Consider the following 25,475-nt stretch of genomic DNA (forward strand, 5'->3'; position numbering starts at 1 on the left):
TCAATGCAGTCTGGGGCCACCCTCCTCCACACTCACCACCCCACTGACACCGCCACTCTGGGGCTGCAGGCTTTCAAGGGCAGAGGCATCCCCATCTCTGTGTGCTCCACGGCCGAGCTGAGTCAGGGGGTCTCAGGCTTTGGACAATCAAGGAGGGAGGAGGCGAGAGGATGGAGTGCAGTAGAGGGGGTGGGAAGGTAATAGTTCCTGTCACCCTGAGGGTCTAAGCACCTGTCTGTGTGAAGGGGGTACTGAAAGGCAGACTTGGAGAGGGGTTCCCTGGAGGGAGCGGCTGCAGGCGGCCGCTCTCCTGCCATCCTTCCCTGTGTAGCCTGTGCAGGCAGCGTGGAGTCCCCACTCCAACTCCCAGATGGACATGCACCCCGGTACCCCCAACCCCCAAGACACATCTCATTCAGCCATCCCCCAGAGGAAGCAAGCCCCACCCTCGCTCCAAGTCTGTGGTGCGGTCCCCTCTCCCCGGCCTCGGCAGCCCCTTCCACCGAGGAGGAGCCCAGCACGGAGGGCACGGCACTGGGGAGAGGGCCGGGCTGGCGGCCGGAATGTGCCGCGGCCAGTGTAAACAGATCATTTCTGTCTGCCTTGGGGGGAGGGCTGGGGGCGGGGAGGGAGTTGTCTTGGGCTTTGTTATGTTCTGAAAAAAAAAGGCAAAAAATTTGGGTCACAAACCACAAACTGTTTTGCTTTCGGCATGACTGGCATAAACAGGCATTTTCTCTTTGGTTTCAGGCCGGCTGAGGCCTGGGCTGGCTGGGGCTGGGAGCCGGGAGACAGGCTGGAGACTACACTCTGAGCCTGGGGCTGCAGCCCCGGCCTGGGCCAGAGGGGAGTGGGCAGGGCCAGGGGCCCAGCTGAGAAGGTAGAGACCAGGCTTGAGGGGTGGGGCTGTCAGCCTGTGGGTGCCAGCCCTGGCCTGGCCGCACCTGTGTGGGAGCTGGGAAGAGCAGGGACCCTGGGGGCCAGACCCAGAGGGACAGGTTCCTCCAGGATGAGGCCTGCTGAGCGGGCCGGTGGGCAACCTCAGCAAGGATGCCTGGCAGCTGGGTCTCCCCGGCAAGCTAACCCGGGGGGCAGGGGGCAAGCTAACCTGGGGGGCAGGGGGCAGGGGCCAAGCTAACCCAGGGGCAGGGGCCAAGCTAACCCGGGGGGCGGGGGGCAGGGGCCAAGCTAACCCAGGGGCAGGGGCCAAGCTAACCCGGGGGGCAGGGGACAAGCTAACCCAGGGGGCAGGGGACAAGCTAACTCAGGGGGCAGGGGACAAGCTAACCCAGGGGGCAGGGGACAAGCTAACCCAGGGGCAGGGGACAAGCTAACCTGGGGAGCAGGGGCCAAGCTAACCCAGGGGCAGGGGGCAAGCTAACCCAGGGGCAGGAGGCAAGGGGGAAGCTAACCCAGGGGCAGGGGACAAGCTAACCCAGGGAGCAGGGAGTTTGCCATTGGTGGGGTGCCAGAGTCCCTCGAGGCACCCTCCAGGGCCTTCTGTCTGACCCCTCTGGTCTGGGAGCCCCAGACAGAGCCCCAGGGATCCTGGAGAGGACTTGCCAGCAGGCGTCTTGGGACCATGGTTAGCAGTGTCTCTGGCGGATGGTGGGGGGCTCAATGCCAGAACAAACAGGAAGGGAGACCAGGGAGGCCAGACTCCTGGGGGTCAGGATGGCACAGTACAGCAGAGGGCGTGCGTGAGTTACCAGGACAAGGGTGATACCAGAGGGCCTGGGCAAGAGGGCAGCAGGTGCAGCCTGGGACTGGGAGTGGAGGGGTGGGTGGGAGGACCAGGGATGGAGCCAGGTGCTGGAAAGCCTGGCCAGGGCCTGGATTTGCCAGTGGCCCACGGGATTCACGGAGGGCTCTAAGTGGAGAGAGGCAGACTCTGGCCCCACTGCTCTGGTCCCATATGGAGCATGGCCAGAGGGGCTGGCTCTACAGGAGGCTGGACAGCAGCAGGGGCCAGGGCCTGGTGGAGTCCGTGGATCTCCTCAACTAACTCAATGTGAGGTGTGGTGGAGGGCAGTGGTGGACCGGCAGACGCACACTGGGTGAGGGGTCTGCAGGACATCCTGGAGGAGTGAAGCTGGCCACAGCAGGTGCCATTGGAAGTGTGTCCTCTTCATTCTCAGAGCGTTTGTGGGACAGGTCCACACGGGCTGCCATTGTGCAGAGGAATTCCAAGGTAGACTCCATGCCGAGGGTGCAACCACGCCAAGATGACCTGGGCAAAGGTCTGCAGGGGAAGGGGTCTAGGCAGGGGCAACCCAACCCGGGACCACTGTGGCTGGGCAGGTGTCATAGCAGTGGTGGTGATGGGTAGTGTGGGTCAGGTGGCCTCATGGGTCATCACGAGGGTGTTGCTTGTCACCAAGGAAATAAGGTACCACTGCTGGACTATGAACCGAGCTGTGCCACGAGGCCACGTGGGTGCTGCGTGGAGGTTGGGTTAGGGTTAGGGTTAGGTTAGGCTGGAGTGCAGTGTCTGTTCACAGGTGCCATCGCAGCTCACTATAACCTTGGACTCCTGGCCTCAAGTGATCCTCCTGGCTCAGCCTCCTGGGTAGCTGGGATTACAGGTTCGAGTCACTGCATGTGACGGGACAGACCTTTTTGAGGGCCACAATTCACCCCACGGCCTCAGGGTCCTATGGTGTCTGTTGAACAAATGGCATGGCCTATGCAGCCCAGGCCATCTGCCCCCCATTACAGCTCTGACCTCAGCCCCCTATGCAGGCCCCCCACCTCTTCCTGCTGCAGCTCCCACCAACCCAAACCCCCGACTTCCTGCTGTGGCTCAAACACTCCCAGACCACTCATGTTTTATCCCTGTGAGGAAGAATGCTCTTTCTGGGTGCTTCATACTCCATCCTCAGCTCCTTCCAGTCTCTGCCCCCATGCCAACTTCTCCAGGAGGCCTGCCTTGCTTAAAAGAGCAGCCCACACCTTTCGCTTTCTTCCCTCCATGACGCTGAGCTCATCTCTTGGCCTGAAAGTCCAGCATGTGGGTAGTGCCTGTCCATGTGTTTGTATACGTGGATGAGTGGGTGGGTGGATGGAGGAGTGAGTGGATGGATGGATGAGTGGGTGAGTGAGAGTTAAGTGGGTGGATGGACAGATGAGTAGACAGATGACTGGGTGGGTGGATGGAGGGTGAGTGGATGGATGGATGAGTGGGTGAGCGGGTAAGTGGGTGAATGGGTAGATGGATAGATGGATAGATGACTGGGTGGGTGGATGGAGGGTGAGTGGTTGGATGGATGAGTGGGCGAGTGAGAGGTAAGTGGGTGAGTGGATAGATGGATAGATGAATAGATAGATGACTGGGTGGGTGGATGGAGGGTAAGTGGATGGATGGATGAGTGGGTGAGTGGGTAAGTGGGTGAGTGGATAGATGGATAGATGAATAGATAGATGAGTGGGTGGGTGGATGGAGGGTGAGTGGATGGATGGATGAGTGGGTGAGTGAGAGTTAAGTGGGTGGATGGACAGATGAGTAGACAGATGACTGGGGGGTGGATGGACGGCGAGTGGATGGATGGATGAGTGGGTGAGCGGGTAAGTGGGTGAATGGGTAGATGGATAGATGGATAGATGAGTGGGTGGGCAGATGGGACGGTGAGTGGATGGATGGATGAGTGGGTGAGTGGGTAAGTGGGTGAGTGGGTAGATGGATAGATGAATAGATAGATGAGTGGGTGGGTGGATGGAGGGTGAGTGGATGGATGGATGAGTGGGCGAGTGAGAGGTAAGTGGGTGAGTGGGTGGATGGACAGATGAATAGATAGATGACTGGGTGGGTGGATGGAGGGTGAGTGGATGGATGGATGAGTGGGTGAGTGAGTGGGTAAGTGGGTGAATGGGTAGATGGATAGATGACTGGGTGGGTGGATGGGAGGGTGAGTGGATGGATGGATGAGTGGGTGAGTTTGTGGGTAAGTGGGTGAGTGGGTGGATGATGAATGGGCGAGTGGGTAGATGGATAGATGAGTGGATGGGTAGATGGGAGGGTGAGTGGATGGATGGATGAGTGGGTGAGTGAGTGGATAAGTGGGTGAGTGGGTGGATGGGATGGATGAATAGGTGGATGGATGGGTGAGTGGATGGGTGGGTGGGTGGACTGTTGGGTGGACGAATAGATGGGTGGATGGATGAGTGGGTGAGAGTGGGTAAGTGGGTGAGTGGGTAGATGGGATGGATGAATAGATGGATGAATGGGTGGATGGGTGGAGGGGTGAGTAAATGGATGAATGAGTGGGTGAGTGAGTAGTAGGTGGGGTGTTTGTGGATGGGATGGATGAATAGGTGGATGGGTGGGTGAGTGGATGGTTGGGTGGGTGGATGAATAGATGGGTGAATGGGTGCGTGGGTGAGTGAGTGGGTGAGTGGGTGGAAGAATAGATGGATGAGTGGGTGGGTGGAAGAATAGATGGATGAGTGGGTGGGTGGATGGAGGGGTGAGTAAATGGATGGATGAGTGGGTGAGTGAGTGGTAAGTGGGTGGATGGGATGGATAAATAGGTGAATGGGTGGATGGTGAGTGGATGGTTTGGTGGGTAGATGGACGAGTGGATGGATGAGTTGGTGAATGAGTGGGTAAGTGGATGGGTGGAGGGATGGGTGCATGGATGGGTGGAGGGATGGGTGGAGGGATGGGTGGCTGGATGGGTGGGGGATGGGTGGAGGGATGAGTGGATGGATGAGTGGAGGGATGGGTGGAGGGATGGGTGGAGGGATGGGTGGAGGGATGAGTGGCTGGATGGGTGGGGGATGGGTGGAGGGATGAGTGGATGGATGAGTGGAGGGATGGGTGGAGGGATGGGTGGGGGATGGATGGGTGGAGGGATGGGTGGAGGGATAGGTGGATGGATGGGTGGCTGGATGGGTGGGGGATGGGTGGAGGGATGAGTGGATGGATGAGTGGAGGGATGGGTGGAGGGATGGGTGGAGGGATGGGTGGAGGGATGGGTGGAGGGATGGGTGGATGGATGGGTGGAGGGATGGGTGGAGGGATGGGTGGAGGGATGGGTGGAGGGATAGGTGGATGGATGGGGGGATGGATGGGTGGAGGGATGGGTGGAGGGATGGTTGGATGGATGGGTGGAGGGATGGGTGGATGGATGGGTGGCTGGATGGGTGGGGGATGGGTGGAGGGATGAGTGGATGGATGAGTGGAGGGATGGGTGGATGGATGGGGGGATGGATGGGTGGAGGGATGGGTGGGGGGATGGATGGGTGGAGGGATGGAGAGTTGGAGCTGCCAGGATGAACTGAGAATTTGCAAAGCAGGGAGAGGGGAGAAGAGAGGGCCCTGCAGTCTCAGAACCCCTGGAATGAGGCTGGGCCCAGTGAAGCAGGATGAAGGCTGGGCAGCCCTGAGTGGGTGGCAAGAGACCAGGCTAAACCCAGGGGAACCAGGGTGAGTGGCTTTGCCCAGTTCTGCGGAGAGGTCAGGGAAGGTCACAAGGGTTCTGGGGAGGCAGAGGGCAGGCAGGCTGCAAGTGAAAGGAAAGAAGCTGCACAGAAGCTCCTGAGTGTGGGCAGGAGTGGCTGAGCAGGCCCAGGGTGCAGGGAGAGCCAGTGTTGAAGTGCCCTGGGGCCAGTGGGGACAGGAGCAGGAGGGCCCAGGCTCATGGGGCTGGAGGCTGGGCCCTGAAGCAGACCCAGAGAGGAAGCGAGACCATGAGGCCGGCCCTGCATGGGCCTGGGGGACTGCAGGGCTGGGGGAGGGGCACGGGGCAGAGCTGCCTGGGCTTGCAGGGAAAGAAACTCCACCTGGCCTCAGGAAGGTGGACAGGACTAGGGTTCCATCTACATCTACAGAAGGGCCTCAGAGCAGCCCTGACCCCCTGGGGGTCAGCAATGCCACCTGGGCCCTGGACCCTCCAGCTTAGCCCTAGCACTGAGGTGCAGAGCCAGGGACCAGCCCAGGAAGGGCATGGTGCCCCCCCATATCCAATCTGCTCTTCTCCAACCCCCAGCCCTCCTCATCTTCAAGGCTAATCCCTCCTCCTCCAGGCAACTCCCCAAACCACCGCCCACCCTCTCCCTTCCCTTGGAGTGGTTCTCAGATGGTGTGGGCAGTGACACTGTCCGTGTAGACGTGTCCCCAGGCCTCAGAGGCTTGGGTGACAGCCCAGCACCCTCCAGTGCCCGGCACAGGAGAAATGCTAGGGACAGAGGCAGCCATCAAGGGACAGGGCTTGACCAGGGGCAGACCCTGGGGGCCAGGATGCAAGCACGCCCCCAACCCAGTGAGGCCCCTCCCCACCGCCTGCCCAGCACTGAAGGCTGCAGGGCCCTGGGCACACTTCCGGGCTCCATCTGTGGCGCCCCTGTCCCTCCATCCGCACAGCAGGCGGGGCACAGGCAGATCCACTGCCCAAGGCTGCTGGAAAGTTCCTGGAGGGGGATGGAGAGAAGAGGCTGGGCCAGGCTCCCAGCAGCCCAGCCTACCCCTCCTCCCATGCTCAGGGACCCTTGAAAGCTAGAGGCCAGCACCCTTGGGACAGGTGGGTACAGGCTGAGCCCTGGCAGGAGGCAGTGGTACTAATGACATCTGGGCAGCCTCAACCTTGGAAGGGGGCTGAGTCCCTGGGTGAGAGTGGCCCTGAGCCCCCATCTCCAGCCACAGATACGGTTTCCAGAACCTTTTAGAGGTTGCCCAGCCCCAGTCCTCTAAGGTTGGTGGGGGGGAAGGCATTCCCTGGAGTTGGTACTGATGGTACTTTGCTTTTTCTCTGAAAAAGCCCCCCAGGCTCCTACCCTTCGTGGCACCCCCATCTTTGAGAACTTGGTGCCTGACACTGTCCCAGACCCCCTGGCTTCAGGTGCACAACCGTGAGTCTGAGAGTCTGGCTTCCAGCTCTCTCATTTCTCCATGTATGTGATCAGGGGACGGAGAGAGGTGTCCACACCCCTAAGGCCTTCCTTCCCCTTCCCTCTTCTATCCCCCTCTGCCTGCTCCCAGGTGCTCAGTCCCTTCCCTCCCTCCTGCAGTCCAGTACCCAAGTCAAAGAGTGGAACACTCAGAAGATCATGACTTTTAATGCTTTATTGGGATTGCAAGCGTTACAAGGTTAAAGACAAAACCCAAGCATGGGATTTTGCCGGAAATATTAGCGTTAAAGGAGCTGAGTTGAGTCAAACACGGGCCTCAAGGTGGACTGAGGCGGCAGGCACAGGTGACATTCAGTGTTTGGTGTGGGGGTCTTCAGGTGATGGCAGAGGAGGGGACCCAAGAGGGGGCCCCCCACTGAAGACATTGGGGACACGGGGAGGAGACAAGATGGAGAGCCACGACTAGGCACGGAGGTCAGACAGGCAGCCCGGGCCAGGATGGTTAGTGGCACAGGGGAGAGCTGCAAACCTGGGGACGCAAGGGGCTGGTCGGCAAGTGCCCCCGGGAACACCCACTCCGGCGAGGCAGAATATAACACTGGGTGGGTGGGTGTCCTGACGAATGGGCAGGTAATTTGGGGTGCCTCGAAGTGTTTTGGATTTCAGGCCAATGTGTGTTCCACAATTGTGACAATTTGGCTCTTTGGGCTTCTGTCCAATGTTCCGAATGGCCCACTCTCAGGGCGCTTGCCGAGGGACCCTCTGCGACTGAGGCGGACTGGCATGGACGACCCCCGGGGTCATGCCAGCCCCGTCACCAGGACCCAGAAGCCTCAGGCCTCTAGACTGCTAGTCGGGCTGCGTGCAGGGGGGCTGAGCTGGGGGCACAAGTGGGGGCGAGGTAAACCTCCCAGAGGCCGAGTCCCTGCCGCAGCCCTAGGCGCCGCGGTGGTGGCTGCTACGGCATCACCAGACCCGCGGGCTCCGGGGCCCAAGCAACCTGGTCGATGGGCAGACCTGGCAGCTCTCCTGCTCTGTGGGCTCAGACCCGCCTGACCTCCCTACTCCCCGACCTCACCCCACCTTGTCCCCAGGAGGCCCCACAGAGCTTCGCACCTCCTGGAGACAAGGCAGGGTGCTGAGGGGCGGGCAAGATGTCACCGAGGGAGAGGGGAGGGTTCCTCAAGTGTGCGGAAGGCGGCCACCCTGCCCCAGCCTGATGGAACCCTCTGTTTACACACCTGCTAGCCCCTTCCCCTCCGGCCGGCCTCAGGCCAGCCGGGAGCCCCCTCCTGTGGCCTCCGAGCACCCTCCTGACACCTGAGGAGACCCTGCCCCACCCCCCCCTCCGCCCTCAGGACTTCTGGGGACCAGCCACTGTCCCCAGAAGCCAGGCCGGACAGTGGCCTTCTCCACTCCCCTCTGACTTCTCCAAGGGGGCTCAGTGGCCAGTGCCCCCAAGGAGGCTCCACCCTCAACTCAACCCAAGCAACAGGGACAGATGAAAAACAAAATCCAATCAGGGCGATAAATGGCGGGGGGCAGGACGTGGTGGTCTCCAGGCTGGCTTCGTGCGTTCTTGCTTTTGTCACTGCCCCCCTGTTACATAGGGAGGGGGTTTAATTTGGTTTCTGAGCGCATAAAGCTAAGGAGGGGTAAAAAAAAAAAAACGAAAAAAAAAAAAGGAAAAATGCCCCAAGAAACAAAGAGGGGAAATAGATCAATTGACGTGAAATTTGGGGGTTCCTAATTTCTCTATGTAATTCTGCAAGTCTGCTGTCAATCCTCCTGACTTTTCCATCCAAAATCTCCCGGGACCACTTCCTACCCCAGAACTCCCCCCGCCCAGCCCCCACTGCCCCCCACCCACCCCTCCAACCGCCAGACTTCCCACACTCCCCGCATCAGTGCACGGCCCCCGAGGACTCCACATTTCTTGGGGGGTCCCCAGGAGACGGGCAAAGATGATCCCTAGGTGTGCTCCGGTGGGGGGTCCCCAAGATCTTCCTTCCAGGAGCACACGAGGGAGTCAGGCTACTCGTGGGGGCATGTCTGCTCAGCTACCGCCATCTCCAATGTGGCCAAACTCCTTCCTCACTCTGGCTGGGCCAACACACAGTAAGTAAGGTGTATCGGGAATGGGTGGGGTATGGGGAGCATCGTGGCTCACGCTGTGGGGGCCGTGGGGACAGGCGCCAAGGAGGCCAGCCTCACAAGGGCACCTCTGTCATGGTGGAAAGATGGAATTAGGCCTGGGACACACCCCGCCCACCCTACGGGTGTATCCCAAACGCCGCCGGCCACACACTCAGGCCGCACCATCTGAGCCCCCTCCTCTGAGAGGCAGGGCACAGACAGGGCCGAGGGGCAGTGGAGATGGGAACAGGAGGGGGGCTCAGACCATGAAAACATTGGAGAATCTTAGCGGGACTTTGGCCTGATCCGTACAGATATCGTAGTTGCTTAGATATGCTTATTGTTTTCATCCAATTGTGTGGGGGTGTGCGTGTGTGTGCGCATGTGTGTGTGCAGGTGGGTGCTTGCGTGTGCACGTGTGTGTTGCGTGTTTGTGTGCTGTGAGCTGTGTTCATGTATGTGCTGTGCATGAGTGTGTGTGCATGTGTGTGCTTTGTGTGTGCTGTTCGTGTGTCTGCTGTGCATGCGTGTGTGCTGTGTGCATGTGTGTGCTGTGTTTGCGTGTGTGTGCTGTGTGTGCATGTGTGTGCTGTGTCTGTGTGTGCTGTGTGCTCGTGTGTGTGCTGTGTGTGCATGTGTGCGTGTGCTGTGCGTTTGCTGTGTGCTCGTGTGTGTGCGTTTGCACATGTGTGTGCGTGTGTGCTGTGCGTTTGTGTGTGCTGTGTGCTCATGTGTGTGCTGTGTGTGCATGTGTGTGCTGTGTCTTTGTGTGTGTGCTGTGTGCTCGTGTGTGTGCTGTGTGTGCTGTGCGTTTGTGTGTGTGCTGTGCGTTTGTGTGTGCTGTGTGCTCGTGTGTGTGTGTGCGTGTGTGTGCTGTGCATTGGTGTGTGTGCTGTGCTCATGTGTGTGCTGTGTGTGCATGTGTGTGTGTGCTGTGTGCTCGCGTGTGTGCTGTGTGCTCGTGTGTGCTGTGTTCATGCGTGTGCTGTGCGTTTGTGTGTGTGCTGTGCGTTTGTGTGTGTGCTGTGTGCTCGTGTGTGTTCTGTGTTCCTGCGTGTGCTGTGTGCGTGTGGCTGCGGGGATGCATAAAGTATGGGTGCTTTTTAGGATGGGAATTGAGATGTAAGATTTGGGGGTGGGGGTCGTGCCAATTACATTTCATTTGCATGGATTTTGGTTTTCATGCTCTGTCCTCCCCTCCTTTGGTCTTACTGGGTCCCTCTGACTGCTCTGTGATTTTTAGTGATGGAAAAGGGAGTGAGGAGCCAGTCTGGGTTGTTGCTATTTTCGGATGGCCAGTTTACCCTGAAAATTCCCGTGAGAAGGGAGATGGCGGTAGCAGCGACATGCCCACCTGTGATTTCTGGGGCCCTTCTTTTCTCTTTGCTGGTTCAGGGACTCAAGTCCAGGCCAATTTGACTCAAAGTCCAAGGGAGAAGAGAAAGAGGGGGGTGGGGAGTGCCAAATTCCTTTATTTTGCCAATTGTTTCTCAGCCAATTCGTTTTTAATACTTTTTTTTTAGCCAATTGATTTTTTTTGGTGGTTTTTTTTTTAAAGCCAATTTCTGAGCTTTTGTGGGGTGTTTCTAAAAAGCCAATTAGTTTTAAGAGGGTTGTTGGGGGGGGAAGGGGGTTAATGTTTTGATTTTTTATGTGTGGGGATAATTGGGGATAATTTGGGGGGAAGGTGTGTGAAGGGTGTTTAAAGCCAATCGATTTTGTACATGTTTGAAGATGTTGCTGTGCTTCCTCAGCCCGATGGAGGGGGCCGAGGAGAGTAGCCTGTTTCGGGGAGGCGGGGCACGGGGACTGGGTCAGGAGAAGCCCCAGGGGGACGTGGAACCGAGAGATTTTCGGGATGGAACCTGATGGAAACGTCTGTGGTCAGGAGGAGGCTGCAGGGTGGTGGCGCCGGGCTGCAGACTTGCGGCAGTTTTGCTCACTTCCGATTGCTGGCCATCTCTGGGGGGGCGCCCCCGTGGGCGGGGTCTTGGGTGGGTAGAGCAATCAGGGGACGGTGACGTTTGGCCTCCCTGAACGCCTCGAGCTCCTTGGCGAGCACGTGACCCCGGCGGGCACGCAGGAGGGCAGGCAGGCCCCTGCGCAGGCGCTGGGTGGACTGCTTCCAGGTGTCATATTGGAAGAACTTGCCCACGGGGTATCTGGGGAAGTTGTCCTGGGAGGGGAAGGGGCTGGTCAGCAGGTGCCTGCTCTCCACGCTCTTCCGCCTGAGCCGCCCGCCTGACCTGACAGGCCACCCCGGTGACTGATCAGTGACTTGAGCTAATGTCCACGGGCAGAGGGACAGAAGGAGCCAGCGTCTGAGCTGCTCCCGGGCCACACAGCAAGCAAGGAAGTCACGGGTCCTTGTCCCTGGCCAAGAGGTCTCAGAGGCCACAGGAAACGCTGGGCGCCCGAAGCCCTATTTCTCTGTCTCTAGAGACCGGGAAAGGGGCCCAGGACCCTCACCGGAAGCACGGTCGGAGGGGTCGACACGTCCCTCTCGGACTTGGCGGGGGTAGCACAGTACGTCTCCAGGAGGGCCAGGTCACAGCTGCGGAAACAGCACTCCTCAACGATGCCACGGCTGCGACGGCTCACACGGCTTGCGGGCCTGCCTGGAAGTCCCACAGCACAGAGAGAGCCGTGTTAGCACCGCACTGCCCCCAGCCCCCGGAGGCTGGAGGAGGAGCAAACCACCCCTGCCCTCAGGCCAGGCCCTGGAAGGACGCAGCCACCCTGCAGGTCAGGGGAGGGAAGTGAGAGCTGGCAGGCAGAGGCGTCCCAGGAAGAAGAGAGGTGAGAGGGGAGGTGAGTGGGACCCAGACCAGCCCGTGGCCTCTGCTGCCTCCTTCCTCAGATGAAAAATGGGCACAAGCTCTTGGTCCCACGGCCAGACGGACACCACCAGGACCAAAGGCTCACAATGGGAGTGGTTTGGAAAATGTGTGGGATGTGAGCCCAGTTCAGGGGCCCCCACAGGAGGGACTGCTGTCCCTGAGCTTGCACTCTGGCCTGGCACCACCTAGGAGGCTGGAGGGGCCCACACCACCCCTGGAGCTGCTGAGACAGGGAGACAAGGGCAGGAGAGGAGAAGACGGGAGGAGAGGAGTGAGGAGGCGTGATGGAACCACTCCCTTCTTTCCTCCCGTCTTCCCCCTCTCCCCCACAGCAATGCTCAGCTGGAAGGGGAAGGTCGCTGGGGGCTCCACCTTGGGGTGCCAAAGGGCAGGTGCCATCAGCCGGAGGAGGGAGCAGGAGCCCCATCACGGGGGTCCCCCAAGTGGGGGCTTGGCCCTCCCCTCCTCTCAGGAAAGCCTGGTGCAGGGAAGCTTCTCCCTGGGCAAGGACTGGCTGGCACCAGGCCCTGCAGTGCCACTTCCTACCCCCAAATGGGGCAGGCAAGAGAGAGGGCACAGGAGAGGCCAGGGCGGGCAGGGGCTTCCAGAGTCAAGCAGCAGGAACTTTTCAGAGAGAAGCTTTGAAGTGCATTTGCATCCTGTGAGCCCATTTCACAGCGTGAGTAAGCAGTGGTGGTAAAGATGTCACGTGGTGAGTGTCAGGTGGAATAAGCCGTGCGGCCTCTGCCAGTGAGGAGCGGCCCCTCCCCTGCCCCATCAGGCATGCCCAGGCACCATGCCTGCCTCTGCATCCACCCAGCCCCCCCATCTGGGGGTGGGGTCTCAAGGACAATGGGCCATGCACCCACCTGCCAGCCCCCAGGCTGGAGAACCAAGAGAGAAACACGAGGAAAGGCTGAAGCGTCCCTGAGGTCAGCAGGTGGGCACCCTCCACGGCAGCCTTGGGGCCCAAGGAGGCGCATGCACCGCTCACCCCTGCCACCCACCAACTGCACTTGTCTTATTGATTTTAATTATATAAATCACTTTATTGATTTTAATTCTGATCATTCACCGAACGCACGTCCCTTGTCAAAATGTCCAAAAGGTGCAGGAAGAAAGGCAGGCTCTTCCTCCAGAGCCTGAAGCCCTGCCCTAGGCGTGCGGTGCCTCAGCAGCAGGAGCCTCACGGCCCCCGGCAGAAATTCTGATGCCCAGGGAGACCCCTGTGAGTGCCCCTGACGTCTAGGGGGCACCTCTGGCCCACCCTTCGAAGGGGGCGTGTGATGGGAAAGGCAGCTGGTGTGGATGCCCTGGGACACCGCAGGTGCTCAGAAACGCGGCGGGAAGGTCAAAGTCTCAGAGCAAGGGGCTGGGCCGCTGACCTAGCAGTGTGCTCCCCTGGCTTGAGGTTGGGCGTCCTCACTGGTCACTCTAGGGGCCTGACCAGGTCTGAGGAAGCCCCTCCCAGCTACTTACTGAAGTAGAAGCCGCGGTCCCCACAGACGAACTGGAGGGTGTCCACCAGCTCCCCGCCGCACAGGGTCTCACTGGGGCGGTAAGCAGCAATGCAGCACGAGGCGAAGGCCAAGAAGGTGAGAAGCACCAGCATCGACTTCCCCATTGGGATTCCCATTGGTGTCTGGGGGCGGGAGAGAAGTGGCGTGAGCGGGGCAGCCAGGCCAAGCCCCAGGCCAGAGGTGCCCCTCCCAAACCAAATTTGCCAACCTTCAAATTCAGTTGAAAATTGAAAGCACGGCTTTCCTATAAACATTATTTTTATTACAAAAGTAACACACAGGTCATAATGCCGAGGTGAGGGCGCAGGGCCATGTGCAGAATGAAGCGTCCGGAAGCACACAGAAAAGGCCCAGTTCCTTCCATTTGCAAGAAGCACTAGTAATTTTACACGAGGGGTGACCATCTCCACGGTCATTATTGCAGGAGCTCAGCGGCATCCACAGCTGCAGGGGCCCAGGCTGGACACCCGACCTGGCCTCCGTCCTATGACACCATGGGGGCAGGGCCAGCCCAGCGTCACATCGCCACTTCTCAGGCCTCCAGCACCAGCCAAGATGGCAGACAGCCCCACCCCTACAGAGCATGTGCATCCAGGAGGACCAGTCCCTTCCTCCCCACAACCCCCAGCTGAGCAGGGGGGGTCCAGGAGGACCATCGCCCTCAAAGCAGCAGGCCGTCCTGCTGGGCCAGCCCCGCCCCTCCCCCTGGCTTTTCCACCTTTCCAGTCTGCAGCTGAGCCAGGCCTGGGTCAACGACTCCAATGGTTAGCACAACCACGCCACGCATGCTCCTAGAAACCTTGTTTTCCCAGTCACCCAGTTCTCCAACTCCAGTCTGCCTTGGGTACCCCCAAACACACACACACAAGCCCAGAGCCTCCTTTCCAGGCCTCAAATCGAACCAGTAAGGCCAGGGGCCTCCAGAACATCTCCCCGTTTGCGCTACCAAACTCTCCCCGTGGGAGCTGGAGAGACCAGCTCAGGCCACCTGGGAAGTCCGACACCAGGTTCCCCAGACTACAATCTGGAAGGGGAGGCCAGTCTTAGGACACACCCCCTCCACAGGCTGCAGGGCCACAGGGCCGGGTTAACCCACTCGGGGGTGGGAGGCCGGGGGCCACCACAGCAAGTTGGCCCTGCCCCTGCAGAAGGTGGAACCCTCCAGGCGGGCAGCCCCAGCCTTCGCTCCGCAGACCCAGGGGAGTTTTTGATGCAATAAATTATGTGAGCGACTGAGCAGGCAGTGGGACAGAAGCACAACTTTGCATGCCCTCTCTAAAGACTAGTGGGCAGCTGCGCCGAGGATCTGAAAGCCTCCTTGGTCATCTCCTTGACTGGACCCTGGCCAGTCCCCTCACCGCCCCCTCTGCCACCCCCTTCCAAATTCTAAGAGCACACTCCGCCAGCTGGCCACTCTAGCCCTCGCCGCGCTTCCGCAACAAGCCCCACCACTCTGAACTTGGAGGTCCGGGTCAGGGGACCGGCAGAAAGCAGGACAGGAAGCATGCAGCGGTGCGGAGCAGGTAAGGGCCCAGGAAAAGCCCTGAGCTGGGCAAGGAGGGGGCCGAAGGGAAGGAACAGAAAGGGAAGGAGCAGGTGAGGGAGCAGAGACCAGGTGGGGGCAGGGGCAGAGGAAAAGAGGGGAGGGGGGTGCTGTCCGAGAGGCAGCGGGCTGGCGGCTGCAGGGCCCGAGGCCCAGGCGTGGGCCGTGCCCCCTGCTGCCCTGCCTCAGGCTGGAGTGGGATGGCAGCGGGGGTCCTCACTCCACAGCCCTGGTTACCTACAGCTCAGCAGAAGGCTCGCTGGGGCAGGAGGAGGAGGAGGAAGAGGAGGAGGAGGAAGCTGGAAGTCTCTTTCACAGGAGAAGCTAATGTCCAGTTTGCAGGCTGGTCAGTGCCTCAGCTTTTATGTGTGAGCCGACTCCTCCCAGCCCGGGCTCCACCCTACCCCCCACCCCTCTCCCTGCTGACCACTCCCCCGCGCCTTTGCTCCCGCCCTCTCCCTCCTCCCAGCCAGTCTCTTCTCTCCTGCACCCCCAACCGCGAGCCCTGGACCATCCCGTAGCGAAGTGCCATGGGCTCCCATCCTGCACCCCCGGCTCATCTCTGCACAGGGCAGCGAAGGGCGGGGGGGTCTCCTTCCCACCTCCTTGTATGGAAACTTCCACGCTGCCCACTGGGCAGGGGCCCTGGCCTCTCTCTGGGTCGAAGGCTCTGCCCTTCTTAGCCTCCGACCCGCAGCCCCTCTCCCCCTCTCCCGGGACTCCTCTTTGGAAACGTTGCGGACAGAGCCAGAGGGGGTGTGGGGGAGATATCGCGAATGTGGCGTCTGCCATGACTCCTGCCAACTCGGCCCCTCTCCATCCTGGCCCCGCCCACCCCCGTCTTCCTCTCGCGGTCTCGCTGGCACCGCGTCAACATACCAGGGTGGGCTTCTGCGGCTCCGCGCCCCTCCTCGTTACCCAGCACCCCGGAGGCCAGGGCCGGCAAGGCACGAGTCACACATGTGAGGCGGCACCCCCTGCACCCACAGACCGACCAGGAAGTCGCCCCTGCAGACAGCTCACACCTCCCTCGGCCCTTCCCGACGCCCCCACCCCACCCCCAGCTCCGCCGCCAGGGTGAGCGCGGGGCTCCGCGCAGGGAACGGGACGCGCAGCCGTCCGTCCTCCTCCTCCTCCTCCTCCTCCTCCCCGGGCTCAGCCGCCCCGCCGAGCCCCGCAGGCCCCGGGCCGGGAGCAGGCGGAGGAAGGGCCGGGCGTCCGGCGCAAGCCCGCGCCGCCCCAGCCCCGGCCCCGGCCCAGCCCGCACACGCCGCTTACCTGGAAGCCGGCGACGCTGCCGCCCACCTCCCTGCTGCGTGTCGCAAACCGAACAGCGGGCGTTGGCCCTCCTGCCGGACACTCCTCTGCCAGCGCCGCTCTGGCCGAGTCGCGGGGGCCGAATGTGCGACGGGGCAGAGCGGGGGGATGGCTTTTTTTTGGGTGGGGGGGAATTCGTCTGATTGTCCAGGGAGGACGGGCTGTCTTCGGGCTGGGGCGGGCCAGATGTTGTACTTTTCGGGGGGGAAAAGGTATCGGGAAATGAGGTCAGCTGTTGTATCAAGGATAGAGGGGGGCAGAGATAGTGGGAGAGACAGAGTGAACGTGAAAGGGGGGGGCTGAAGAGAGGGCGAGAGGGAGAGAGGACAGCGAGAGGCGGGCAGGCGCACAGCGGGAGAGAACAGCACGGAGAGAAACAGAAAGCGTGTAATTAATCCACTTTGGTTCGGCGAAGGCGAGAGGGCGGGCGTGAGGGGGGGAGGGAGTCGGAGGCTAGGAGCTGGGGGGGACGGGAGGGAGCGAAGGGAAGGTTGCGGGAGAAAGAGCGGGGGCCGGGGCCAGACGCCAAGAGGGGCGCGGGGAGCACAGAGAAGCGGAGGGAAGGGCGCCACGTCGAGGGGCCGGGGGAGGCGGTGACTGGGGGGCGGAGTGGAGGCTGCACCCGGACCGCGGGCGCCCAGCTCGGTTTGGGCCGACGGAGCCCTCTGCCGTCGCGAGCCCGGGCCTCGGGAGGGGGACAGGCGGTGGCGGCACCGGGGCCGCTCCGGGACGCAGCGCGGAAAGGGGAGCGGCCCGAGGCTGCGCGCCGGGGGGAGGGCTGGAGGGGGAGCGCGGGGGGGTGACAACGCCGGCGGCCTGCGAGCCGGACTGCCTGCGGGGGGAACCGCCTCCTCGGGCGAAGCGGGGATGGGGGGAGTTGAGGTAGATGAAGAGGAGGCGGCGGGGAATCCGCAGGCCCGGCGGAGCGCGACCCCGCGGACGGCGCCCGGGACGGGAGTCAGCAGCGAGGCAGCGGGCGGCGTCGACGCGGGGCCGCCTTGCCCGATGGAGGCGCTGGTGGGCAGAGCGCGGGCAGGCGTGGGCCAGGAGGCGGGGGCGGCCGGAAGGGGGGGGCCGGGGCCGGCCGGGCCTCACGCAGCTCCGCCGGAGAGCAGGCGAACTGCGGGCGCCCACGCCCCGCTCTTATAGTCGCGCCAGCCCGCGGCCCAGGGCCCGCGCGGGCCTCGCTGGCCTCGCGCCCGCGCCAATGGGCGCCCGCGGAGCCCTCGCCCCGCCCCCGGCCCGCCCCCGCAACCCGAGCCAAGAGCGGGGCGGGGGGTGCGGGCTGGGGGCCCTGGGGCCCGGGGGGGGGGGCGGCGGTCGCAGGGGCTGGGGGGTGCGCGGGGGCGAGGCTGGGTGGGGGGCAGGGAGCCGCAGAGCGCCAAGGCCATGCTGAATGCCCGTTCTAGAGAATTCAGGGGCCCCATCACGGGTTTCTGGGGTGCCCGGGCGGCCTGTGCTCGTGAGCTGGGGTCTCCGGGCAGGCAGGGGCAGGCGGGCTCCCAGCGCCCCACCAGGAGGCTGCACTGCGGGTGCGCCCCGTCTGAGTGCAGATGCAGGTGGCTTGGGGCTGAGTCGGGGGGTCCTTGCTGGTTGTTGCGGCTGAGGGGGCCCCTGGGCTCGGGCGGGGCGCGCAGCCGCCACCTGCCCCAGCAGGAGGAGCCGGCCACGCGGCGCTTGGAGCCTCAGCCAGATCCCGAGCGCCCCCCGGTGCCGCGCCGGAGCCCCGGAGCCCCCGCCAGGTGCGGGACGCGCGGAAGGCCGGCTGCGCCGGGCCGAATCTGGGCCAGGCTTGAGCCTACGGAGGCTCCGGCCGCCAGAGGAGAGAGGATCAGGGCGGGAAACACAGCTCAAATCCTACCTGCATGGCCGAGCTCACCGGGGTGCGTCTAAGTAGCTCGCCTTTGCGGCCCACCCAAAATATCTGGATAATGGTTACCCCGTCCTCAGTGCGTTGGACTTGCATAGACGCGAGTTCAGTCTCGGGGGCCACCACGATAATTTGGGGGTCTGGGGAAACCATCTCCTGGAGAGTTTGAACGATGTAAGAAAGCACTGTGATTTTTACCAAGTCAAAAACCACGCACAAAATCCCGCACCCCGCCAGCCCCCCGCCGCCTAATCCTAGCCAAGGGGAAGGGGCCGCCGGCGGAATCTCGCGCCCCCCTGGCCCCCCTCGCCCCCCTCGCTCCGCCATCAATCACTTCGCCCGCGCTCCGCGCGCGCCTCCCGGCGGAGTCCTAGGCCCGCGGGCTAGAGGCACTTTACCGCCCGGCGGGAGCACCTCTCCTCCGCGTCCCTCGCCCCAGCCCCCTGCCCGCCCCACTTTGGGACCCTCCAGCCGCTTTCCCCACAAATGAGATCTTTGCAATGAGCAAACGAAAGTGGCGCGGATTTCGGGGCGCCCAGCCGGAGCGAGCGCGGCCGCCAGCCGCAAGTCCGCAGCCGTGTCCCGCGCCCCACGCCGGCCTCCCCGGCGGCAGCCGGAGACGAGCGCCAGCACCGGCGGGACAGCAGCAGATGCGGGCCGAGAGCCGGTCAGGGGCGCAGAGGCGGCGGGGATCGGCGCGGCGGGGAGCTCACCGCGAAGCTGGAGGCTGCGTCCGCGGGCGCACCAGGAGCTCAGGCAGCGGGCGATCGAACGCTCTGTGGCGGGCGGTGGACGCTGCTGAAGGTGAGCGAGACCCCGGGGCCAGTCCTCAGTGTCCGGGAGCAACGCCCAGTCCGTTGGAAGACCCGGGGACAATGCCCAAATTTGGGGGAGACTGGGGGCAATGCCCGGTCGCTTTCCTGGACACGGGGAAGCCCTCCCTGTCCACGTCCTGAGGGCGCGCGGCCGACCCAAGTGTGTTTGGGCAACGCTAGAGAGAAATTTCCCAAATCCGAGTTGCTCTGGGGACTTCGTAGGAGACAGAGAGGCCCGAAACCAGTGCCCGCTGTGCGCGGGGTTGGGGAAGCTGCAGTGGGCGGCCGGCGAGCCGGGAACAATGCCCAAATTTTGGGGAACGCAAGGCAGTTCTTTCTGCCTTGCGGGCTTAGCGAATGGGTGTCCTGGAGGAGGGGACCCCGGGGACTCCGTTAATGTGGGAACCGTGATTAATGACTAAACTCGAGACTCCAGAAAAATAGATTACAGGTTTGGGGGATGAGGGAATTTGCTCCATGCAATTGGGAACATAGAGAAAGAGGTCTCAAATAGGGGCCAGCTAGCTTGGGGGACCAATTTGTGAGGAGGGGTAGTTAAAGAAAATTCTCCATATGAAATTGGGAATTTTGCCTTAGAGCCACATTGCGTAAAATTGGCAGATGAAAGCAAGGAACACATTTTGGGGATCCAAACACATTCTTGGTGTGTTAGGGGGAAGCTGAGATTAATTTTCACATCTTAAGAATATAAGTTAGTGGCCTGGACGCTGGCAGCAGCCGGGGAAAAAATAACCTTCATAATTACCGTGGCTTCAGGGAAAGGTTTTAACACCCTTCAGAGATGGAAGAAAGCACTGTCTAAATTTTGGGGGAGCCTGGAGTGTGATCAGTACATTTGGGGAAAGCAAAATAAAAAATAAAAAAATAAAAAATCAGTATTATTTTTCTATGCTAATTTTTAAATGATTTCCATTAGCTTATTTTTGGTAAATAAGAAAAAGACTATATATTTTCCTGGACGTCGTCTGCATTTGGGGGAGCCCCAGTGAAACACATTTCAAGTTTTTGGGACACATGGAAATTACCCAATGGAGATTTGATATCTAAATTTCTGGAAACCTAGTTAGTAGCTAGGAAACTTATAGGTCGCAGGCTTTTCCATGCCTGGGATTTCTTGGGACCCAGGGACATTTTTTAGTGTGCTTTGGGGGTCCATGGAACATTTTCTAAATGTAGGGGGACCCAGGGCAGGGACCATAAAGTCAGGAGACTCATAAATCAGTATTTAAAAAAAAAAAACCTCAATTGTTTTGTGAAGGGAAAAAAATCTCAATTTGCTTTGGAAGCCTGGGAGACAATACCGCAATTTGGGGGCTCCAGGAAAATCGTTTTTGAATCTAAAGATCTAGGGAAGTTGCTCAGAGTCCTTGGAGGACTTGGGGGTCCATATGTACATTTTAAAGAAAGGGGATTCAGAATTCCTAGGTCTTAGGACTTAGGAATTTTCAGATTTTGTGATAGGGAGTGTGCAGTGTGTTTGAAGGAAATATTGCTTAACTTTGAGATGACTCAGTGGGTTGTTTGGAGCCCAAGAAATCAGTGCTGTCCTGTGATCCGAGGGCAATGCTGAATGTTCCTAGAGGGCCTGGAGGGCAGCGTCCAGAACATCCAAGTATGGGGGACCAGGAAAAGGGTCCAGTGTGATCCTGGCCGTTGGGGTTTCAGACCAATGCCTGAATTTTAGAAAAGCAAGATTCTTGTTATGAAGCTCCTGGGACCCAGAGAATTGTTTAATAGTCAATATGTTGTGATGCAGAGAAAGTGCTCAGAATGTTTGGGAACTGGGGCCGTTAGCAACACCTGGCATAACAGAAATAAAAGTAGGCTCTGCCCAAGGGGTCCTTTTGTGCTTGGTGTAGCCCAGAGGGACCGGGAGACCCTGTGTGATTTGGGGGGACCTGGAGAATCCTGGGTCACACTTGAGCACCTCCTGGTAACTGCTCAGTGTGCTCCAGGGACCTGGGTGGCACTGTCTACATCTTAAGGGACCTGATTCGTGGCCAGGCAGCATATAGAGCCATAGACGTTAATGCCCCAAAGCTTTGTGACTCACACACCCACAACATTCTCAATAGGTTTGGGGAATCACTGGGGAAATCCCTCCATTTTATGAAACTCAGGCAATCAGAGGGCAGGTCGTTTATGATTCAGAAAAGGATTCAACATGCTCTGGGTGTAATGACCGAATTTGAGGGAAGGTATGGGAAGCAATTTTCATACTCTGAGGGTTCCAACCTTCCAGCCCTGCTGAGTGTCATGAGGGACTTGGGATTCAACGTGTAAAGTTTAGGGAACCCAGGTTAGTGTGAATAGATTTGCGGGACTCAACAGCAAATGTCCCATGCTGAGGTGAACGGGAAGGGGCGCGGGGGTGGGGTGGGGGGGCGCGGAATGGGGCGGACGTGTGCGGGAAACAGTAAGCTTAGGAGACCCTGGAGTTAATATTCAAAATTATGCGGGAAAGTTCCACTTGTTTTGGAAACAATGCCTAAATGTGGAAAAGGCACTGTCCACATCCTGGGGAGCCAGGCAAATTGGTCAGCGCGACCACCACGGACCAAGGGCTTCGTCTTTAAAATTAGGGAACCCGGGTTAGTGGCCTGTAAATCTGTGGGACCTGGAGGGGGTGTATAAAACTGTCCAGAGCCTGGGAGAAAGCACATCTGGGGCCCCAGGCCACATAGTGTAAGTCTGGAAAAGCCCGCCGGGACTGATGTGTTTTGACGTCCCCGGAAATTAACGTCCAAGAAAATTATTGTGACCCGTCGAAATGGTGAATATATTTAGAAGACTTGGGAAGCAATGCTTAAATTTAGAGGATCCCAGAAAAAGTAAAATGTCCGAGTTCGGGGAAAGCAGGGAAGTTGTTCCGTGGATTGGAATCCCCCGAGGATCAAGGGCTAATTGTTGAGCTCAAGCTTCCCGGGCCGCGGAAGGAAGGCGCTGCCGGGGATTCACCTTGGCTGGGGCGCGCGCGGAGCACTGGCGCCCTCCCCGGGAACCCGAGCGCGGGCGGCGCGGGCAGGTAGCGCGGAGCGCCCTGGCGCGCACGGCCGGCTGAAATTCTGCTTTTCGTTCTTTGGGGTTTTTCTTCCTTTTGCTTTTATTTTTTTTTTCTTTGCCTTCTCCACACGGAGAGCGCGTTTGTGGCGGCAGCCCGAGCTTAGCGGGCGTCTGGGTGTAAGGAAGAAACCCAAGGGCCGCGAGGGAGCGACCAGGACGCTGCTTCCCGGGCGCTCCCGGGACTCCCAGATACCTGCTCGGTCCCCGCGTGGGAGGTCCGCAGGCTCCCCCTCGCCACTGCGCCCCACTCGCCTCCGCGCTGCGAGCCTAGGCGAAGCCGCGGCCGAGCCGCCACCGGGGGCAGGCTAGTCCCCGGCTTGGCTTGGGGGCCCGGAGCACCCCCGGTGGCCACCTCCGGCCTGCCCCGGAGCTTTGCGCGCGCCGTTCGGGCCTTCGCCAGCACCAAACAAGGGTGAAACCAGTTTTGTTTGGGTAACACTGAAGAGCAGAGGAAGTGGGGAGGAAAATGAGAAACACGGGGCCCAGGAGGAGGGGGGTGCAGGGCTGCACGCCGCTGGGGTGCCAGGGGTCTCTTTTCGTTCTCTCCAAGCGAATTTTCAGGGAAAGTCTGTCCACTCCGGCTGGGGAAAGCCCAGTTCCTTATAGGCAAATATTAAACCTGCATGCAGGCGCCCAACGGCCCTGTCGGCAGGAACAAGGTCACCCCTTGGCGTTGGGCAATGTCGGGCGATGGGGCAGTGGCCCTAAGGGGACCTGTGGGGTGGGTGGGGGTACTGCCAGAGAGGGGGCACCGCTGGGGACCAGCAGAATGGTGGGGGATCCTGGGGCAACTACAGTGGGCATTGCTTGTCCCCATTGTCACCCCATAGAAGGACCCCGGCTAGAAGGGGGGATCTCAAAGCCTGACACTGGGGAGGCAGAAGTTAATGGCCTTGGACAGGTGTGGGGAGCTGGGCAGGATGAGGCATCTCTTTCACATTAGCTTGGCAAGACAGGGAGAACCCGCCCCCACCATGAAAAACAGCCCATTTTCCACCCACAGAACAAGACACGTGGGAATGTCCCCTTCAAATTTCCGTCTGCATCAATCACCCCCATGTCCCATTCCAAGAACATCTGGCCCATCTCTCCCCACCCATCACTGCCCCCCTTCCCACCAGCCTTCTGCAGCCTCCCCGTGTCCCCAGCTCTCTGGCCTCTCCGGCTGTGCCTATAGAAGGGGGAGCCTCCAGCAGAGAACCCCGGGCTGTGTTGATGTTTTCCTCTGCAGGGTGACTTGTAAATTTGGGGGTGAGGAGCATTTGAAAGGTGCCTGTCTGCAAACCTGGTCCCCGGGAGAGCAGACTAGGTTGCCGAGGCTCCCGTCATGGACAAAACCAGGGCCCCCAGGGCCAGCTCTAGGCTCCCCCCACCTTCTGCTCCACGCCTGCTTCCCAGGCTGGGGACAGGTTGGGCATCGGGGGTGAGCCCCAGTTCCGAGTTGTGGGTTCTCCTCCTCTTTGGGGGTGCTGGGGACAATTACACCAGTGACCTGTTTGGGGGTCCCTTCCCTTTGTTCTGCCCTGCCGAGGTGCCTTTCCCCAGGGAGCCACCGATCATGCTTGGAAACGCATGCCTGGACTTTTTGAGGTAGGAAGAAGGCTGAGGGTCACCTTGGGGTGCCCACAGCAGGGTGTAGTGGCCCTGTAGGGAGGGAGGAGCAGGTGGGGGAGTGGGGGGACACACATGTTCCCCCTCCCTCATGGGGCTGCCTGCTGAGTGCTCTCCTTATTTAGTCAGAAGTGACCAGGGCAGGCTGGAGGCTGGGGCAGACGCGGGTCACCCTGGGGCTCAAAAAGCACACCGGCTCCCCTCTAGTCAAGACCAGCATCGGGGTTCTTCCTCAAGACTGGCTCCTCCCCCACTACTTCCAGCCCCCGGAGGTAGGAAGGGTCCCGCCAGCAGTCCAAGGGTGTCGGGAGGGGGCCAGGGTCTCCTCCCACCCAGAGCTTGGCTGGTGGGAACTTTAGCCCCAAGCAGCGTCCGCCCCCCAGCCCTGAACCAGCACCTCACCAGGGCAACGCTGGTCTCCTCTCCACTGGCAAACCCACATTCCACAGAGGATGAACATCCCCTCAAGGACTCAGACTCACCCCATGGAGCCTGGCCCATGCCCCAGCCTCGGCCTGTGGCTGCTCCCTATCCCCTCGCTCACCAGTCCTGAAGTGGGCCTTTCTCATTCCCGTTTCCTCCCCAGCTCTGGCGCTGAGCTCACCGCTCCGCCGTCGGTGGGACCAAGCCCAGCATTTTACAAACCCAGCTCCTTTCTCCAAGGGTCCTCAGAGTGCCCCTCCGTCACCCCCTGCAGGGCGCCGCAGACGAGGCGTTGACCTTGCGCTCGCTCCCCTCGCTGGGGAAGGACACACTCGCTGGCGTCAGCCCGGCCGGCCTGGGAAGTCAGACTAAGGACCCGAACTGCAACCCTCCACACCAGACAGCACAGACCACCCCAAGGCTGCTCAATCTGCCCAAAGCCAAAAGTACGTGGGGGATATGGGTCCAGGTTGGGGTGCTTGGGAGAGGGCCCTGGGAGAGGGGTTCAGACGGTGCACACTCCAAAGGACTGAGGCGGCGCCACTGTGTTACCATTTTATTGAGTGTCTAAGGTAAAGACACCTTTGAAAGAACACTCCCGGCTTCTATCTGGGATGGGCAAACCAGCCTGAAGGGTCACCTGCTGGATCCCTGCCTGCAAGCCCTGTCGTGGGGCAGGTGCAGGGACTCCAATCCATGTGCCTCCAGCTCCAACGCTCCCCAAGTCCTGGAGCCTCCCCTGTCACCCCAGTGCCTGACCAGTGAATGGGTGCTGTCCCCACTACAGAGCTCCCTCTGGCTGAGGCAGAAGCCACTGGCTGGGCCTTTCTAGCCACCTTTCACCCCCCTTGCACACGGGAAGCCCCGCAGGCTCCTGACCGCAATGGGATCCTGACGCCGGAGCCCCTTAGGCCCTTTGCTCAGAAGGCCTCTGGTTATTACCTCAATTCTGAACAGCCAGGAGGCCTGAGACTGTCACCCACTTTGATAAATACAGACTGACAGAAAGGTCAGGCCATTGGTGCAAGACCCCATGGCCAGCAGCCTGGGGCGGGGAGAACCCGGGGGTCTCACAGCCCCCAGCAGAGCCCAGCTTTCCTTGGGTTTTTAGGTTCTTCCCCAATGATATTTTCCCTTTTTCCCTCTCTACCCACTTTCTGCCCCCCATCTTCTCCCCTTTGGCTGCCCGCTCTCTCCCTGCCCCTCTCCCCTTCTTTGCCCTCTTTCCTCTCCCAGGAGCTCCCCTGCCAGGACCTCGGTGCCGTGGAGACTGCGGGGAACCTGCTCTGCCCACACCTGCTCTGGCCCCTGGACGGAAGCACCTGGAGCCAACCACGGAACTCCAGATCCCAGCTGTGTGACTGAATCCACGCCAGCCTCTCTGAGCCAAAGCTGCTTGCAGAAGGGGGAGATCCCAGTTCGAAGACTCCCGCGCAGAGCCTGTGGCCCTCTCTGCCAGGCCTCAGGGTG

At 60.6% G+C, this 25,475-nt stretch overlaps 2 protein-coding genes across 7 annotated transcripts in view; one reads left to right on the forward strand and one right to left on the reverse strand.

Annotated features, from left to right (window-relative positions):
- Positions 1-7,045: 7,045 nt before the first annotated feature.
- IGF2 (insulin like growth factor 2) overlaps positions 7,046-25,475 on the reverse strand; it is a 29,279-nt gene continuing 10,849 nt past the window's right edge. Inside the window, exons 1-5 of one of the 6 annotated variants that reach the window (XM_063608043.1) lie at positions 18,786-19,021; positions 18,064-18,228; positions 13,302-13,464; positions 11,452-11,600; positions 7,046-11,158 (exon numbers count right to left, since the gene is read on the reverse strand). In XM_063608043.1, coding sequence (XP_063464113.1) covers positions 10,922-11,158; positions 11,452-11,600; positions 13,302-13,464; positions 18,064-18,225 — 711 coding nt within the window. In that variant the 5' untranslated portion in view covers positions 18,226-18,228; positions 18,786-19,021 and the 3' untranslated portion in view covers positions 7,046-10,921. Of the gene's footprint in view, positions 11,159-11,451; positions 11,601-13,301; positions 13,465-15,122; positions 15,239-15,764; positions 15,857-16,163; positions 17,320-18,063; positions 18,229-18,785; positions 19,022-25,475 lie in introns of those variants that run through there. The other 5 variants (XM_034931944.3, XM_063608044.1, XM_003816063.7 and 2 more) reach the window with 5 other exon arrangements.
- LOC100969036 (putative insulin-like growth factor 2 antisense gene protein) lies at positions 18,217-25,377 on the forward strand. The gene is made up of 3 exons (XM_055093965.2): positions 18,217-18,876; positions 24,280-24,451; positions 25,242-25,377. Exons 1-2 carry the CDS (start codon positions 18,573-18,575, stop codon positions 24,375-24,377), a joined length of 402 nt encoding a protein of 133 aa, XP_054949940.1. The 5' UTR covers positions 18,217-18,572; the 3' UTR covers positions 24,378-24,451; positions 25,242-25,377.

The sequence above is a fragment of the Pan paniscus genome, chromosome 9, assembly GCF_029289425.2.
Source record: "Pan paniscus chromosome 9, NHGRI_mPanPan1-v2.0_pri, whole genome shotgun sequence".
Taxonomy (NCBI): domain Eukaryota; kingdom Metazoa; phylum Chordata; class Mammalia; order Primates; family Hominidae; genus Pan; species Pan paniscus.

What these genes read in the sequence shown, in the direction of transcription:
- LOC100969036 (XM_055093965.2), top strand. Translation starts at nt 18,573, where the DNA reads ATGAGCAAACGAAAGTGGCGCGGATTTCGGGGCGCCCAGCCGGAGCGA. An exon ending in GGCGGTGGACGCTGCTGAAG is followed by an intron (nt 18,877 to 24,279) that starts GTGAGCGAGACC and finishes CACCCCCTGCAG; the next exon opens with GGCGCCGCAGACGAGGCGTT.